Raw genomic sequence first — 17516 nt, forward strand, 5'->3', positions numbered from 1 at the left:
TTTTGTTATCAAGAGTGGTGTTAAATCTTTAAAAGAGAGGTGTTAAATTACTCTATTTGTAAAACTACAATTGTCCAGCTGGCTTGTAATTCCCTGGGAGGTAAATGCTACACTGGATACCCATCCAGAGTCAGTGAGCATGAACAGAGAGAGCTTATGGCTTAAGAAGAGTTTGCAAAATGCTAATGAAAGGAAAAGTTGAAATGCTAACTATATTATTTAGTTGCACAACTCTACTAGCCATTTAAAAATTAATTCCTTCATTTCCTTTAAGTTCCTATGATTTGCTTCATATATACTCCTTCATGCATACTTCCACATATAGTATATAGGTGCTTCTGTGCACATTCTCTGAGCGTCCATTTGCCCTACAGGAAACTGGGTTAACCAATGTGCCTACATCAAGTGTAAGGATTACATGAAGTAATTAGCACAATGTCTAGCTTTTAGTTCAGTCTCAATGAGTACAAGCTGTAATAGTAATAATTATCTCTGGGCCCTGACTCTACAGGTTAGTGGTATTGCCTTCCTTTTTCACCTCTTGCAACTTTACCTGCCTTTTTCAAAATTAGATTGTGAGACTGGCCAGTATATTAACTTGTTTTCTATATTCAGCCTTTCAGACTTGTATGATGAATAAATAAACTGGCCCATCTTCAATATTACCTGTATCATTCTTCTTTAGTTGAATGTATTATGATTTTCCTAGAGAGGAGATGAGGGGAGGGAGGACCCTGAGAAGTATTGATAGAAGGCAGAATCTCAATAGTAACAAAATCCAATTCTCAAAACTTTTTAAAGTAGGATCGGAACATATATTTTTGTTTAATGCCCAAACTGGTACAGATGTCCAGATATCCTTCAAAGAAGAGGAGGAGGATTCCATCTCTTTGTAAAATAGACTACTGTACTTAGTTGCTCAGTTGTGTCTGACTCTTTGCAACCCTGTGGACTGTAGCCCACCAGGCTCCTCTGTCCATGGGATTCTCCAGGTGAGAATACTGGAGTCATTTGCTTCTCCAAGGGATCTTCCTGGCCCAGAGATAGAACCTGGGTCTCCTGCATTGCAGGTAGATGCTTTATCGTCTGAGCCACCAGGGAAGCCCAAAATAGACTACTACTCATCAGTAAAAAGGAATAACCTATGGTACACCCCACAGCATGATGATTCTAAAAAAAAAAAAAAAACTATTCTGAGTGAAAGAGCCAGACATAAAAGACTGCATACTGAAAGAACTCATTTATAACAAGTTCTAGAAAGGCACACCTAACTCATGGTGATATAAATCAGGGCAGAGGGCAGGACTGACTGAGAAAGGGACATGAAACACTTTTCCAGGGGGTGAGGTAGAAATGTTTTATGTCTTGATTGGGGTGTTGGTTACCTTGGGCATACACATTTGTCAAAACTGAACTGTACTTTTCACTGAAGGTAAATTTTGTCTCAGTAAAACAAATTAAAAAAAAAAAATGAAATCCAGTATCTTGGAAAGAAAAGACACAGGTGAAGTAAGAAGACTTATCTACCTATTGTGAAATGCATGCCCAAGAAACGTTATGTGATGTACTGTTATAACAAGAGTGACCAGTACTTTAGTATGTAAATAGAGATAGGAAAGAAAGTGGTTAAATAGTAACATTCCTCTTAAAGAAAATAAACATAACCTTAATTTAATTAGCCTGGCCATATGGTTACAGACTGTGGACTTTGAATTTTATGTAAGCCAAAGCCAGCTGGAATCCCTGTTCCTCTTTTCTCCCTCATTTACTTCCATTTATTTTGCAGAAATCAGCATAGAGCCTGCCTAGATCTAAACGGGCTGCGTGGACAAGTTGTTAACCTTTCTGTCTTCACTGTAAAATGAGGGAGCTTAATCCAAGGCTCTAAAATGCCTCCGGTTCCTAAGATTCGCCCTCTTAAGTAGATTGTCAGGACCTTGAACTTAGCCCTTGATTAATAACATGTTTAGTTAATAAAACCTGAAAGAAAGTGCATCCCCAAGGTCAAGTATAAGCCCTTTGCCTCAACACAGCATAGGGCTTTCACTTCCTGGTGGCAGTCAGCATGCTTTGGCTAATAATGAAGCTTCTAAGTTTCTAAATCTCGTGTAGAATCATGTTTTAGGAGGGACACGAGTGGGTAAAGAATCCACCTGCAATGTGGGAGACCTAGGTTCGATCCCTGGGTTGGAAGATCCCCTGGGGAAGGGAACGGCTACCCACTCCAGTATTCTGGTCTAGAGAATTCTACAGACTATACAGCCCATGGGGTCGCAAAGAGTCGGACACGACTGAGCAACTTTCACTTGAAAGGTTACCTACTCTTTTCTTTAGGCAAGAACATACTTACAGCAAATCAGATATTTGAAAGTCGATAGTTTCATTCTGATTTTAAAAATGGCAATACATAGTTTTGTAGAAAATTTGAAACTGCAAGAAACTGTAAAGGAGAAAATAATAATCTTTTTATCTTTTCCACCTAGGGTTAATTTATTATATTTCTGTACGTATCCTTCCAGTCTTTTAATTCATATATCTATGATATTTTTCATCTTTATAAATAAATATGTATATGTCATTAACATTTTTCATGTTCTCCCACAAATTATTTTTAATTACTCTCTTCTAGCCCAATGATTCAGCAACGGTGTCCTGTAAAGGACCAAACAGTAAATGTTTTTGGTTTTCTTGGCAATTTGATCTCTGTCACAACTCTACAGTTGTGCTGTGGGAGCCAGATAGTAGCCATAGGCAATAAATAAATGGTCATGGCCATATTTCAGTAAAAGAGGCAACCAGCTGGACTTATTCTGCAGGCCATTATCTGCTGACTTCTGGACTTATAAAAATCTTGTTCCTTGTTTAGGAATATTTCAAAATTTATCTGACCAATATCCTATTGTCAACATAAGCTATTTTTTATTTTGTTGCTATTATGAACAATAATGTGATATATATACCTATGATTATTTCAGTAAGATAAATACCAAGAAATAGATTGGTACTAAGACCAAAGTACCAATAGAACAAAGTACATACACAAATATACACACACATACACTCATGCACTTTGTCCTTCTACCACTGAGAGAGAATCTTTGTGAAAAGTGGGATGTATTTCCTCTGGGATTACTCATATGCCTACATAGATTCCCCCTGCTGCCCCATCAATGGCATCACACTGTGTTTTTGGTTTACTAATCTGCTCTTATTTAACACTGATGTTTTAATAGAATCATTTTGACTGTTCTCTAAAGGGGCAGAGATGAAACCAAGACTACAGGTATGTCACAATGTTAGTCCAATCCTGTTAAGAAATACCTAGTTTATTTCCGATTTCTATTAAAATTATACCGGAATAAACACAGGGGGCTTGTTTTTATCTAGTGTGGTAAATGTGGGGAAGGTAGGTGGAGTGGGGACTTTAGAAATATAAGCTCAAGCATCTGACATTGTTCTCAACTGAAATCCAAAAAGCAAGTACAGCATGACAAACATATGTATCTTATATTAAGTAGAAAATTATTAAATTCTTGCAGTTTAAAAATTCTAAAACTTCCAATAAAATTTTAAAATTCCATGAAGTTTATTTTCTAATTAGGCATTATTATATATGTCTAATATATAATAGATGTATATAATCAGGTAGTATCCACTGCTTTACTATACATTACCTCCAATCTGCAACATGATGTTAGGAGGTAGAAAAATATTCAACAAATACTTCCTGTGGTCAGAACTTTATTAGACACTGGGATGAATACTAAGACAATTCTTTCTCTGAAGGAACTTTAATTTGATATATTAACAGGGCTTGTCTTTTAAGATCTTAAACCAGTGAGTGTATCTCACATTTTAACAATTTTTTTGTATGTATCTTTTAGGGAGGGATTCAGATTCAGAGAAGTAAGGCAAAACTTTCAGGAGACGAGACTTCTGCTGAACTTTCAGGACAAGCAAGATCTGGATATACACGAATAATTTCAGAGCTAGAACTACTCTACCTAAAAGATTTAACTGCATTTGGCTAACTCTGAATGTGTACCCTATCACAACCTCTGTCATTTCTTTCAACTGTTCTGAGAGACAGGGACTGTTATGATTTCCATCCCACAGATAAAGAAACTGAGGCGCAGAGGTTTCTTGTTTCAGGTCTTCACCTCAGCCAGTGCTGGAAGCAGCGAGATTCAAACCCAGGGAGCACAGGGCCACCGTGTCCCCTGCCTTCCTCAGCAGACAGGTGACAGGCTGTCTGGGGAAGCACCTCTCGTGGTTGGATGGGGCGCTGCAGCGCAGCAGACCAGGATGAGAGCAGCCTGGCCAGGACAGAGGGCGCTGCTCCCTGAAGCAGGGGGAAGTGTCTTGCATCCATCAATAGGCTCACAGATCAGAGACTCGGGGCCCAAAGAGCTTCATAGTTTATAAAATGTGCACGTTGCTTTTAAAAAATGTATTTGTATAAAATCAAGAAACCCATATGTTACGAACTACATGTTTGTGTCCCCCCCCACCCACCAAAAAAAAAAAAAAAAAAATCCATCATGTTGAAATACTAACCTCTAGAGGACCGTATTCAAAGGTGTGGTCTTTGGGAGGTTATTGGGTTTAGAGGAGGTCAGAAGGGTAATGAAAGGAGGGTCCTTAGAAGAAAGGAGATCAGAGCTCTCTCTACGTGCCATGTCCCACGTGAGAGGAAACAGGGAAGTCGGGCCTCACCAGAAACTGACCATGCTGGCACCCTGGCCTCCGACTTCCCAACCTCCAGAACCAGGAGACGTGTTTGTTGTTTAAGCTACTCAGTTTATGGTATTTTGTTAAAACAGCTTAAATGACTAGGACATCAGGGAAATGTCTTTCCCCTGGTGTCAAATGTAAGCATTCCCTTCAAACCAAGGACTGGGAAATTGACCAGATGTAATACAAAGTATGTTCAAAAATATGTTCAAAAAGTATCGCTTCCTCCCTGCCAAGCCCTGTGTGCCTGGGGACCCAGGGGTGTGTGCTCTGGGGGTGAGTCTCCTTGCAGACCCCGGGTCCTGCCATCTGCCAGAGGCAGGTGTGTGTGTGATGAGGGGAGAGGGAAGATGCTATCATTGCACATCGGTTACAGGGCATGGGGTTATAAAGAGGAAAAGAACATATAGATGAAAGGACTAGAGTTAACGTGGAGACAGGACATCTGCAGAATGTGGGTCATAGCATCTTACAGAGTTAAAGGTCACACACTCCTTTACTTTGCTCTCAACAACACAAAACTCGGTTGTCAAAAGATTTCTGCAAGAGGCCATTCTTCTTCTCCTTCATTCCTCCCGCGTGGGGTGGTTCTTCCATCCCACTGGTGCAATGGGAAAATTACGGGCTTTGGGCAGTCACGTGCCGATCAGCAGGGCTCCTTGCCCCATTTATCTCTCTAAGTCAGAATTCCTTCAAGCGTAAAAGGAGCATAATGAGATTTGCCTGGTGTTAAACATGAGGACACCAACTTGCAATGCCTGATCCATGGTAGCTTAAAGGCACTTAGGTAGAGAAAGAGGTAACTTCTTGGATACAAGAACTGAGGTAAAGTGTGCTCAGACACTTGGTCGGATGCAAGCACATGTGTTGGACAGATTTTTAGTACGGAGAACTCACCAGTTCACACTAGGGCCAAACAATCCTATGGCTTCACTTTGGTCGCTTGGGGAGCCCAGAATCAACCCAGACTATGTGTCCCAAGACTCCGTTCCATTTCCTCGGAGCTTTGCTGTCCTTTGAAAGCAGGTCACTGTATCGCTTCCTCCTTTTGATTTCCCCTCGAGACTAATCCCTGAGAGTCACATTTAGAGATAAAGTCATATGCACTCCCCAGCCAACGCCCCCGCAACCTGTGTAAGGCTAAGGTGCATGACAGTAATTATGTTCTATTGGAGGAAATGGCAACGCACTCCAATATTTTTGCCTGGAGAATCCCGTGGACAGCGGAGCCTGGTGGGCTATAGTCCATGCGATTGCAGAATTGGACACAACTCAAGTGATTTAGCTTTAGCATCCTATAAGGGATACTTGTAATAACTTTGTTTTATTGTAACAAATTGGTAAGCTCAAACCCAGCCATTCCTTTGTTTTCAAGGCCATTTTGCACTAGAAGAGTTCTCTTCTCCCCTTCTGAAATGTAGTAAATCCAAACTATGAGAAAAATCAGCTGCATCTGACAAAGAACTTGTTCCAAGGATCAGTTTCCCTCTCAACAAACGAATTGGCTAATAAGAGAATAAACTTTTCTAAAAACAAGCAACAACAACTACAAAAACAAGACCTCTGAACAGTGATGGTAACCATAGTAATTATCACAGGGAGGCAGAAAAACAGAAAACAAGATTCAGGTTCCAGCTGTAACACTTCTTAGCTCTTTCATCTCACAAAACGAGGTCACCAACTCTTTGCTTGTCTACCTTGTGGGATTTTGTAACGATTCAAGATGTATGCCAAGCATAAAAACTGTAAAATGAGATGCCTCATTCTACATCTGCCACATATAAATCAAATATGCTTTAGGCACACAGTACTGCATAATCCACTATTCTAACACACATTATTCCTCATGATTAGGTGAGTAATCTAGTGTTATGCTTCTGATAGTCTTATATATTTTATTAGAAGAAAACGAAATGTAAGGACTTTTCTGGTGGTCCAGGGTTGAGAGTCCTCCTGCCAACGCAGGGGACATGGGTTCGATCCCTGGTCCAGGAAGATCCCACATACCACGGGGCAACTGGGCCCGTGGGCCACGGCTACTGAGCCCTCAGCCTAGAGCTCGTGCTCAGCAAGAGGAGAAGCCACACCGCAATCAGAGGCTTATGTGCCACAACGAGAGCAGCCTCTGCTCTCTGCAACCGGAGAAAAGCCACGTGCGGCCTAAAACAAAAAAATTTTTAAGGAAAAGTTAGGTGTCAAGGTTTGTCAAACATCACATTAGTTCCTTGTATAATGCATTCTAGATTAAAAAAAAAAGGCAATCTTTGAGGCTCTGGCCAGCAAAATCAGCAAGCCAATATTTCAAACAGAAGGATGAAACAAGTTTTTCATCCAAAACTGGGGTGGAGGTGACAAAAGATTATTGTGATTTAGACTCACTCTATCATCTCCAGATAATCCAAAGAATCCTGAATTATCCAACAATTTGACCTCTGAACCATATTATCTTAACCCTTGTCCCCTCATCCCACTGAGGTACTTTGAGGGTCCTGCCTTCATCTTTTATCAGGGGGCCCAAAAACAACTTAAAGCAAACCACTGTTGCCGTGACTACTGAACTCTGGCTAAGGGCTTTACCCTGGGGCTCACTTTGTGAAAGAAGAGGGTGAGAGTTTCAGAACTGAGCAACAGAAAGGACTCTGCTTTTCTTGAAGAATTAATGATTTATCATCTTGTTATTTTTTACTCTGAACAATGAGAGTCTGAATTATGATTTTGTTCCTCTGTGAACAATGAGAATCTGAATTATGGAGCAGGGAACTGATTTTATACCTCTCCACGAATGACCTTATACTGTTGTGAATCATTTCTCACCTTAAATTCAAGGGCAGGAAAATAACACACTCCAGTTTAATTAGTATGCTGTTATCAGCTTATTTTAAAAATAGTGCTTGAAGAAAATAACCCTCCTGTGGTTTTAATAACTACTTAAAACTAAATAATTTTTACAAACATTTAAAGAAAGCAATAATCTGTTTTAATTGAAGAAAACCCATAATACTAATTTTGAAAAGATTGTTGATGTCACGGTGGTTTATTGGGTAAATACAAAGTATAGGCTCTTGCTTTTTTTTTTTTTTAAGCAAAGCCAAAGAGATTAGAAACCAAGTAGACATTCTTTTTAAGAATAGAAACATAAATTAGTTTTAACTAACAATTAGGCACTTAAAATGTAAATGTAAAATGGCATTTTGAAGTACAAACTATAGTTAACATGTCCAAATTCCTCCTGAAATGTTTTTACAAACACAAAAGCACAAGTCTGGAAAACATATTTCTAATCTAAGAGAATTTCCCCTTTTGAAAAAAAGAACCTGAATTCAAATCTGTATGACAGACCAATGATTAAGGTACCAGTGGGTAGGAGAAAAGAGTTTCTGAAATTTACATATTTAATTAAAACATAAGCATTTAATAAAACTATTACAATAATATACAGTATACATCATAATGAAAAATATATGTCAGGAAAATAATGAATTCTAGACTTAGAATTTTACTTTACAACAAGGCACTTAACACATTGAAACAGTACAGCAAATTTCCAAAAGATGCAACTGGCTACCTCTCAAACCTTGTAATAATATTTCTTTTGTGAATATAGTATAACATAACCATACATTTTGCAGCATTAATCATTGCATAGGAGGTAAACTAAATAAATGAATTCCAACTTGGCAATTAGATTAGCTTATAGCTTCTTTTTCTTTTAGAGGACAGTTTTAAATAAATGCACAATAAAGAACTATTCTTATTCATGATTCATTCAGAACAAGTTAGATTAATGAGTAACAAAATCAATCAGAACTTACAAGGTGTGTATCTGTATAAAAACTTATCTTTGGGTACCTTTCCACATGATTTTCAGTGTTTAGGTATTGAAGTCAAGAGCACTTCTTAATAGAAGAAATATTTTTAGCAAGTAAGTCAAAGGAGTTAAATTATTGCAACACAATGACATTAAAAAAGGACTCTTTATACATACAAATAGAAAAGCCTTCAACATATGGCATATTAATTATAATATGTCCAATTTAAACATGTAAACTCATTTATTAAGAAATTCCTTCTCACACTTCCTTACACTACAGGAGTGAGTGTGTTAAGACTGGCTTATATTTGAAATCAGCTTTACAGCGCAAAACAAAGTCAACAACATAAAAGAATTTTAAGAGAAATATTCAAAATATTCAAGGAACAAGATGTTAACTCTCAAAAAAGTAACTGCATGAATTCTAGCATGTAAAAAAAAAAAAACACACGAGAAAGACGGCCAACTTGGTGTTTCAAGGTAAACAAAATATAGGGAATTATAAAGGGAGACATTAATGATTGTGATAGTGAGAGGTAAAAATGGTCTGCAAATTTTCTTTGATCAGATGGATAAAAGACTAGAATTATAATCCCTGTGATCTAAGCACATTTTCCCTTTGGAAAAGGCTTAAAATGCCTTTAAAATAATTCTTTTTGAAAAAGATAATTACTTTTGCATGATGCTTTCATATTACTGGTAAAAATAATAATTTTAAAATGCCTTTAAAACCTTGGAAATACACTTGTGTCTATTTTGTGTTCCAAGTCATATAACATATTTCCACAAGGGGGCACTGCGGGACAGCAAAGAATCTCATGCACTGTCATCCATCCACCAGCTCATCACAACCGCCTTCCCACCTTCCATAGCAAAACTTGTCTCCCAAGATGCCAGGAAATTAAATACCAAATTCCAAATTACCTTGGGTGGAACTGAGTGGGTAAGAAGACTTTATTTTCAGAGCTAGTGTAGGAACTAAAAAAAAAAAAAGAATCTGAAAGGAACTCATTTTCACTTGAAAGATCTTTTTAAAAATGTGGCATCATTCATAGAAATTATATATTAGAGAAATATTGCACCAAGGACTTAATCACAGAAAAAGCTTCAAACCAGGGCACTGGCTTACAAAAACAGGGATAATAGATAAGACCTTATGTTGTTTCAAAAGGCAAGCTTGTAATTATGTTTTTTTCAATCAAGGTATAACTGACATAAAACATTATATTAATTTTAGGTTTACAATGTAATGATTTATTTGTACATATTGTGAAATTATCACCACAGTAAGTCTAATAATTGCTTACGTTTTATATCCCCAAGTGGCATATTGGGTTGGACCTCAAGTTTGCTTTCCTAAATGTAAATGGGTTTTGCTTTCTGTTTTCCCATCTAGAAACTCTGATGGGACTAGAAACTCTAGAAATTCTCCCTTTATTTTCATGCCGCATGCTTCCACAGCATTTATTAAAGAGCAATGGCATATACATGTAAACAGCATGGGAGCAGTAGTGTCCAAACATGGGGTCAGAGATGTTTTTAAAGTTCTTCAAAAGGTGATGGTATTTTAAAAAAAAAAAAAAAACTGGATTACTTGACTAAAATGCAAAGTTTATACTGTTTTCAAGGTTGTCCAATAATCAATACACCATGATTTTTAAAGCTTAAACATCTTTCCTCGCTTAATTTGAAAAAGAGTGGGTTATACCAGATGTAGCTGAATGAGGCTCTAAGGTATATCAGGTTGTTTTATTTGAATTCGAGGCTCAAGGAATATATCAGTGTTAAGAGAACAAAGCTCAAGTTTCCATGTCAGACACTTTTCCTCACAATTAGACAGGAGAAATTTAAAATCAGTATTTTCAAGTAGAATACATTGTCTTATCGCAAGCATCAATATTTAACAAATGAAAATAAGTGAAAATCATGTAGAATTATAGCTAAATACACCATGTAAGCTGTAGATATGGTTCTTATTGACTTAATAATAAATACTGGAAAGACTTCTTGCATTTCAAAACCTGCCAAGGATGTACAGGGTTTCAATTCGTGTTTTAAATAAGTAGGTTAGTCTTTTTGCCTTCTGATTCAACCTTTAGTGTTTCTCTTTTACAGAAAGAATCATACTGAAAACATACACAGAATTTTAGCACCAAAGGATGATGACCCTTCTGAACAGAATTGTTTTGTGCTTCTTTTAGACAAGTTAAAGTTCAATTTTGTGTACCGAGTCAAGGCTGACTCATTTGCAATGACAAACTTAGGGATGGTTTTCATTCTAAGTGGGGAGAAATCTTCACCATCAATATAAATGTAACTGCCTCCTGCTACCCATACTGACTTCTCCCCTCTCTGACTAGTGTTGATGATTTTGTAACCTTAAATTTTTTCCATGATTACTAGAAGTTTAAAGAAATCAAGCCAAGAATTATCCAAAAGATTCAACAGCATTAAACAATGCACTGAATCTGGCCGGATTTTTTAAAAATCCATCTTGTTTTTTTGTTTTTTTTACATCACCTGAAAGAACTTCAGAAACAACTACCCCGCTTTACTGAGTAGCCGTCACCATCTAACACACCCATTCCAACCGCAGATTACAGTGCAGCACCGTGGTATAATTTCAGGGTCAAAGTAAAATTACTCAACTGCGGTATGTGTCCTGAGGACCAGTACATAAGAAACGAGTCTCTTGCTAAAAGGCAAGGATGCGATAAACTTTTGGACTCCATCTTGTTTCTTCCATAAAGCACAATGGAACTTAGGAAGAAATGGTTTTCAGTGACATGTGACCAATTGGATTTCTGAGTTCCAATTCACAGCTCTATGACAGATCTCACCCAGGGTGTGTGTGACCTGGGCGAAAAACACAGGCTTGTTGCCCACAGGCCAGGAGTGTGAGTTCACACACCTGTGTGTGTTCAGCCTGTGCTACACCGCTGACTGCCTTGGGGGGTACAGGGGTGAATTTACCAGGTGGAGAACAAGCCCCCCGCATTCGCAAACACAGCCCCATGTCTCCTGGATGTCCGTCATAGGGAAGCTCAAAATGAAATATTTACACACATGTGAAATCTCTGGGGTGTCTCAAATACTTCTATAATGACTGAGTTCACTTTTTAAGTTATAAAATTATCAGTTAAAAAAAAAGATAAAGTGAAAGTGACACGTGGTACATTGGCCGGTAGCAGCAGCACGTATTCCCGGGCCTGACCCTGACCTCCCCTCAGGCAGGGCGGAAAGAAGGTTCGCCCAGAGTTCACTCACAACCCACGGCTGAGAAGCCTGATGCTAAAAACCACTCTCAACATTTGGAGATTTTATTTACACAGTAGCTGTCTACATCCAGATATTTTTATTTATTTAAAACTTTAACAAATTCTTTTGACCTTGGAGGGAAAAAAAAAAAATCCTGAAAACATTCTGAAGTAGAGAGCTTTCCTGGAGAAAGAATAAGGAAGGAGTAGTATGTTCTTTGGCACCTCTTTAACAAGCTCATTAGTAAAATCCCAGGTGGAGGGCTTGTCACCAATGAATGAAGAGCCGAAGGAGAATATAACTCTCAGGATGAATAAAAAAAAAAAAAAAAAAAAAACAGTCAAAGGGTAATACTTCGTTCATCTTTCTAATCACTTGCACAAAACTTGGTCCGCTTCTTCCTTTAGTGATCAGTTCTCCTAAAATAAAAATCAAAACTATACCTTTGGTTACAGCGATAACTCTTTTGGTGTAAGAGCCGATGCCTCTGCTCTGCTCCTCAGGTAGATTTCTCATTATCTTCCCCGATCTTCTGAACCCGTGAGTACTTCTTGCAAGATGATTTGAAGCATCCAGGAGGCCACGACAGAGGCCAGGAGAAGCAGCAAGGGATCGAGCCTTGTACATTTTTCTCAAAAAAATAAAAGATGGGGAACCACCATGCTCGAGACAAGAAATTAGTCTGTGAAGAGACCTTCAAGTTCTGTAAAAGGTAAAGAACAGGAAAACGGGACATATTTCTCACGATTTGCATCCTGCTTTGCTTCTTAATCAAGCTGTCATTTGCTATAACTGAACAGGGAAAGCAGCAGAATCTGGATCACAAGACAACAGTCATCTTTGCTCCTTTCCCCAACTCTGATAGGGCTTTCCAGGTGGTGTTAGCGATAAAGAACCTGCCTGCCAACGAAGGAGACATAAGAAACACAGGTTCGATCCCTGGGTTGGCAAGATCCCCTGGAGAAGGGCATGGCAACCCACTCCAGTATTTTTGCCTGGAGAATCCCCATGGACAGAGGAGCCTGGCAGGCTACAGTCCATGGGGTCGCAAAGAGTTGGACATAACTGAAGTGACTTAGCACGCATGCATCAACTCTGACAAGACTCTGGCTCCACCTTCGAACCCCTCCCCTCTTGGTGGCCCAAGCAAATCTGCCTGTGATTCCAGGAAGAATGGAGACTCAGGAATGGCTATGAGAGATCTCCAGGAGGAAAAATTTTCAGGATGTGTGAGTGGTCAGATCTATGGCTCAAGGAAGGTGGAAGAATGAAAGGAGAGCTCATAAGGTTAACAGTCTTTAAGGAGAAAGATGAAGATTTTGGTTCAGTGGTGTCAGTAGATATCTAGATGGGACCGGAAGAAGGAAGATGGAAATAGGAAATAGGGCCACAAGGACAAACGAAGTAATCCGTGGAAAGGGCATTTATTAGTGGGCACAACACTAGCTGAGAACTGGAGCTAGATCCATGGGGAATAGCATATTTCATTGTTCACAAACTCTTGCAACACTGTAGGCATCAGACAATATGGACAACATGGTATCAGACAATAATCAGACTATCCCAGGATAAGTGGGCTTTGCTGGAGGCTCAAACAGTAAAGAATCTGCCTGCAAAGCAGGAGACCCAGGTTCAACCCCTGGGTTGGGAAGATTCCCTGGAGAAGGGAATGGCTACGCACTGCAGTACTCTTGCCTGGAGAATTCCATGGACAGAGGAGCCTGGTGGGCTACAGTCCGTGGCATTGCAGAGTCAGACACAATTGAGTGACTAACACTTTCACTTTTTTTCCTCACATCCCCAGATAAGTAGGTCATGGCACGCAAACTAACTCTATTAACACCAAGGACATACACTAAGGCTAGGAAGACACAGTGAAGGAATCATTCTGTCTTGAGACTAGGGGCAGAGAGCAGGAGATAGGCAAGGCTTCTCAGAAGAGATGACACCTGAGCCATCTCTTTCAGAATGAAAGGGAGAAGAAAAAACAGTCATCTGGGAACAAGAGGCAGCAGAAATAAGGAAGGAAAGACAAGGGAAGTCGGAGAGCACAGTATCACTAAAAGATGTACGAAGTCCAGTTATTCATTAGTTACTCATTTTTGCCTGACTTTAAAAGAGTTGGTGTCTTTTCCTCAAAATACGTTCTCTGAGTGTAAGCAGTGTCTCACCTAGCTGCACAACAAAGCTTCTATAGAGAAGGCTCCTAAATTTTTATTCAATTTTAATTCTCCTATACATTACCTGATGAGTAAAACACTGTGTTCTACAATTACACAGGATTTTACCCTTGTGATTTATATTTGTGACATTCTTTAAGAGGCAGTCACTCCTATCAGTCAACTGACCTCAACCACACATTTAGGTGGCAACAGCAGTTACTCCCATTAAGCTACATGAAACCCCGCTGTGTGAAAAGGGGTCCCCTGCCTTTAAAGACGTTATCCGAGGATAATTTCACTGCTCTCACCTTTTCGTTGGCCATGGAATGGTACCACCAGAAGAGCCGAGTTGTGATGTAATAGGCAACGATCACGTCGACGGTGTAGTGTTCGTGAGCTACCAGAATGCAGATGATCCCGGCAGCGCTCAACAGCCAGCAGATTAAGTGATACCACCAGAAGTGGCGAGGCGAATCTGCAGAGCAGGAAAGTGACAGAGGTAAGCAGCATTCCCCGAGATGAATTGAATGATGACAGTCTACCCTGACGACCTGAGAAAAGTCTTTCTAAGGCCAAGAAGTCACTGGAGGAGAAAATGGATCACCAAAGTTATCAGTCACTGTGAACCGCCCAGGATCAGCCCAGGTTGGGGGTGGGGGGAGCAGGGGAGGCTGCTGGAAGCAGGTCTAATAGTCATTTCCCTGCGCAGGTTGGTGACACTGCTCACCAACAGTTTAATAGGTTTTAGGTTTTGCTCACACAGTTTAATAATAAGGAAGAGAACAGAAATATTTCACATTAGGTTGGGACTGGGTCCTACTGGCTCCCGTAGGGACCCCACTGGAAAGCAAAAGGGTAGAGGTCAAAAGAAAAGGGTATTGTCTATGAAAACGAGGGATGAGAAAGCAAGAGTGATTTTAGCTCTTAGACATAAACTTATTTTCATTTCTGCAAGGAGAGAAAAATGGCATTGGTGCCTAGCAATATTGTGATTCTCAGCAATTTTATACTGTTACTGCCAATAGCAACTACAAGACAGTCCCTGTGTAAAGCTTGGGCTTCCCAGGTGGCTCAGTGGTGAAGAATCCACCTGCAGTGAAGATGTGGGTTCGATCCCAGGGCTGGGAAAATACCCTGGAGAAGAAAATGGCAACCCACTCCAGCATTCTTGCCTGGGAAATCTCATGGACAGAGGAGCCTGGTGGGGCACAGTCCATGGGGTCGCAAAAGAGTCAGACATGACTTAGGGACTTAACAGCGACAGCAAAGTAAAAGCTAAGGATTCTTGCTAATTCACTTATGGGTTGGAGCCTTACCTCGTGAGGCCACTAAGTTCATGATACTGATCAGCTTTAAGAGAGAACTAAAGCCCTTCGCAAGTTAAACATGATCCTGCGCCCCCAACCTTCCCACACAGGCGGTAATGACACCGGTATAAATGGAACCAGCACTCATTTCTAAAAAGTCTTCTTTCTCTAGAATAACTGTTTTTTTTTTTCTATTTTAAAGCTTTATTAGCTCACAAAGATAATTTAATACTGAAATTTATTTCATATTTAACTGCGATTATTTTTATAGTGATATTTACTTTCAAGTGTGGAAGAATGGTTGAATAGCAAAAAGATCCATTTCCACAACTTTACATGGCACATCAAATCAGGCATGGTTCAAATAAAAAATAAAATAGCTACTGCTCTTTAGGTCCAACGTGGAACAGTAAGATGATAAAACTGTATTTGTATTTGAAAATCTGATTTTCTACTTCTGAATGTGCAACTCATTAATTCTTACTTGCTTCATGCTGCCACTAGGTTTCAGCCAATAGCTCATGGAATCCGAGAATTTTATAGCTGGGAGAAGCCTTACTTCCATAATGTGGGGGGGCCAGATCCAGTCCCCATAACTGTTCTGTTAGGCTCTGAATGTTAAAAACTGAAGTAACGTTCAGAAACCTGGAGCTTTCACTAAACATGCATTCTCCAGCACCACAGCCCTTACCCTTCCCTGAAATCTCACACCAGCCTTGCTTCCTTCCCATCCTCAGGGGTAACCTGCTATTTACATTAAAAGTTCAAAATGCTTGAGCAAACCAGAATTACTTTGTGTTGGTTTATTCACAAGAGGTGCTTCCCTGGTGGCTTAGACGGTAAAGAATCTCACTGCTAATGCAGGAGACCCTGGTTCCGTCCCTGGGTCAGGAAGATCGCTTAGAGGAGGAAATGGCAGCCCACTCCAGTATTCTTGCCTGGAAAATCCCACGGACAGAGGAGCCTGGTGGGCTACAGTCCATGGGGTTGCAAAGAGTCGGACATGACTGAGCAATTAATACTTATCCAAAGAAGCAAAGCTGAAGGAGGTGGGGAGTAAAGAGGTGGCCCAAATAATCATTTTACTACTCACAGAATTGAAAATCAGGCTTTAGGAATATCTGGACGCCCTAGCACTGCTCTCCCATAAAAATGGATTCCCTACTAGCTCCTACATTGGGACCACTGCTCATTAATTGAGAACACTGGTTGACCCAAATAAAAGATTTAATATAAACTATTTTCAAACAGAAATGGCAAAATGGCAATCCTCTCTGCTCTCTCATTCTACCGCCAGGGATAACCTTGAGCTGAGAGATGATGACACAATTCTTAATGAACTCCACTGTCTGTGGTGGGATCCGATCCCTGCTTGTCCATGACTACCAGAGACAATGGACTTTGTGTAGTAGCAAGGTGAAAAAGAAAAAGAAAGAAGAAGTTTTCTCAACTAGTAAGACATTTGGTACTAAGAGCTAGGTGGATTTCTCCAGGCTAACTTTATAAGGAAGGAGCCTAGGTCCCAATGATAATCCACTCATGACAACAGAATGTCAAAGAAGGAGTGCCCAAAATGATCAAAAGTCAGGAAAGCAAAAATATACAAATGATGCATTTAACTCTAGAGGCGGAATGGTCAAAGAAACCACTGGAACCACTGCTTACTCATAACGATAACTCATGGTATAATTTAGAAGGCGGCTGTTTCCCCTAATTGCATAGGAAGCGGACTTAAACATGGTATACTTGGTTTACATACAGAACGGATCCTAAAGTTGGGTTCATATCCAGTATTACAGATTTGCCCTTTAGTTTCTCACCAAAGCTTAGAGAAAGCAGAATGTAATTCTTTCCTTGCTATATGTAAACTTATACAAGCTTAAAGATCTCAAGCCCAAACCATACCTGGGGAAGAAAATGTGTCTACGTACTGCCCTTGCCTTTATTAAAGCAGAGAAGTTGCCCTATTTCTCTGAGGTAAAAGAACAACAATAAGCCAACATCCAGGCTATTTCTTAGCAATTCTACCAGATCAGACAACTTGGGTTTCCAAAAATTCTAAACAGAGCCAAGAAACTGATAGTGGAACTGCTGAAGTTAGCCTCCAATTACTAACTGTGGACTGTGGCTAATTCACTCACTTTTCTTATGCTTAAGTTTCCTCTGAAAAAATGGGGGGAAACATTCCCTCCTGGGGTGGTTCCAAGGATTAAATAAGCTAATCTGCACCAAGGGCTTAGAATA

The 17516-nt window shown here is 39.7% G+C and overlaps 1 protein-coding gene across 5 annotated transcripts in view; it reads right to left on the minus strand.

Moving 5' to 3' along the window:
* Positions 1–7711: 7711 nt before the first annotated feature.
* The window catches only part of SGMS2 (sphingomyelin synthase 2), a 91566-nt gene continuing 81761 nt past the window's right edge, over positions 7712–17516 (minus strand). For all 5 annotated transcript variants that reach the window (XM_065907379.1, XM_065907375.1, XM_065907378.1 and 2 more), the window contains 2 exons: positions 14274–14440; positions 7712–12506 (listed from right to left, as the gene is read on the minus strand). In XM_065907379.1, coding sequence (XP_065763451.1) covers positions 12303–12506; positions 14274–14440 — 371 coding nt within the window. In that variant the 3' untranslated portion in view covers positions 7712–12302. The remainder of the gene's footprint in view (positions 12507–14273; positions 14441–17516) is intronic.

The sequence above is a fragment of the Muntiacus reevesi genome, chromosome 16 (genome assembly GCF_963930625.1).
Source record: "Muntiacus reevesi chromosome 16, mMunRee1.1, whole genome shotgun sequence".
In the NCBI taxonomy this organism is placed as follows: domain Eukaryota; kingdom Metazoa; phylum Chordata; class Mammalia; order Artiodactyla; family Cervidae; genus Muntiacus; species Muntiacus reevesi.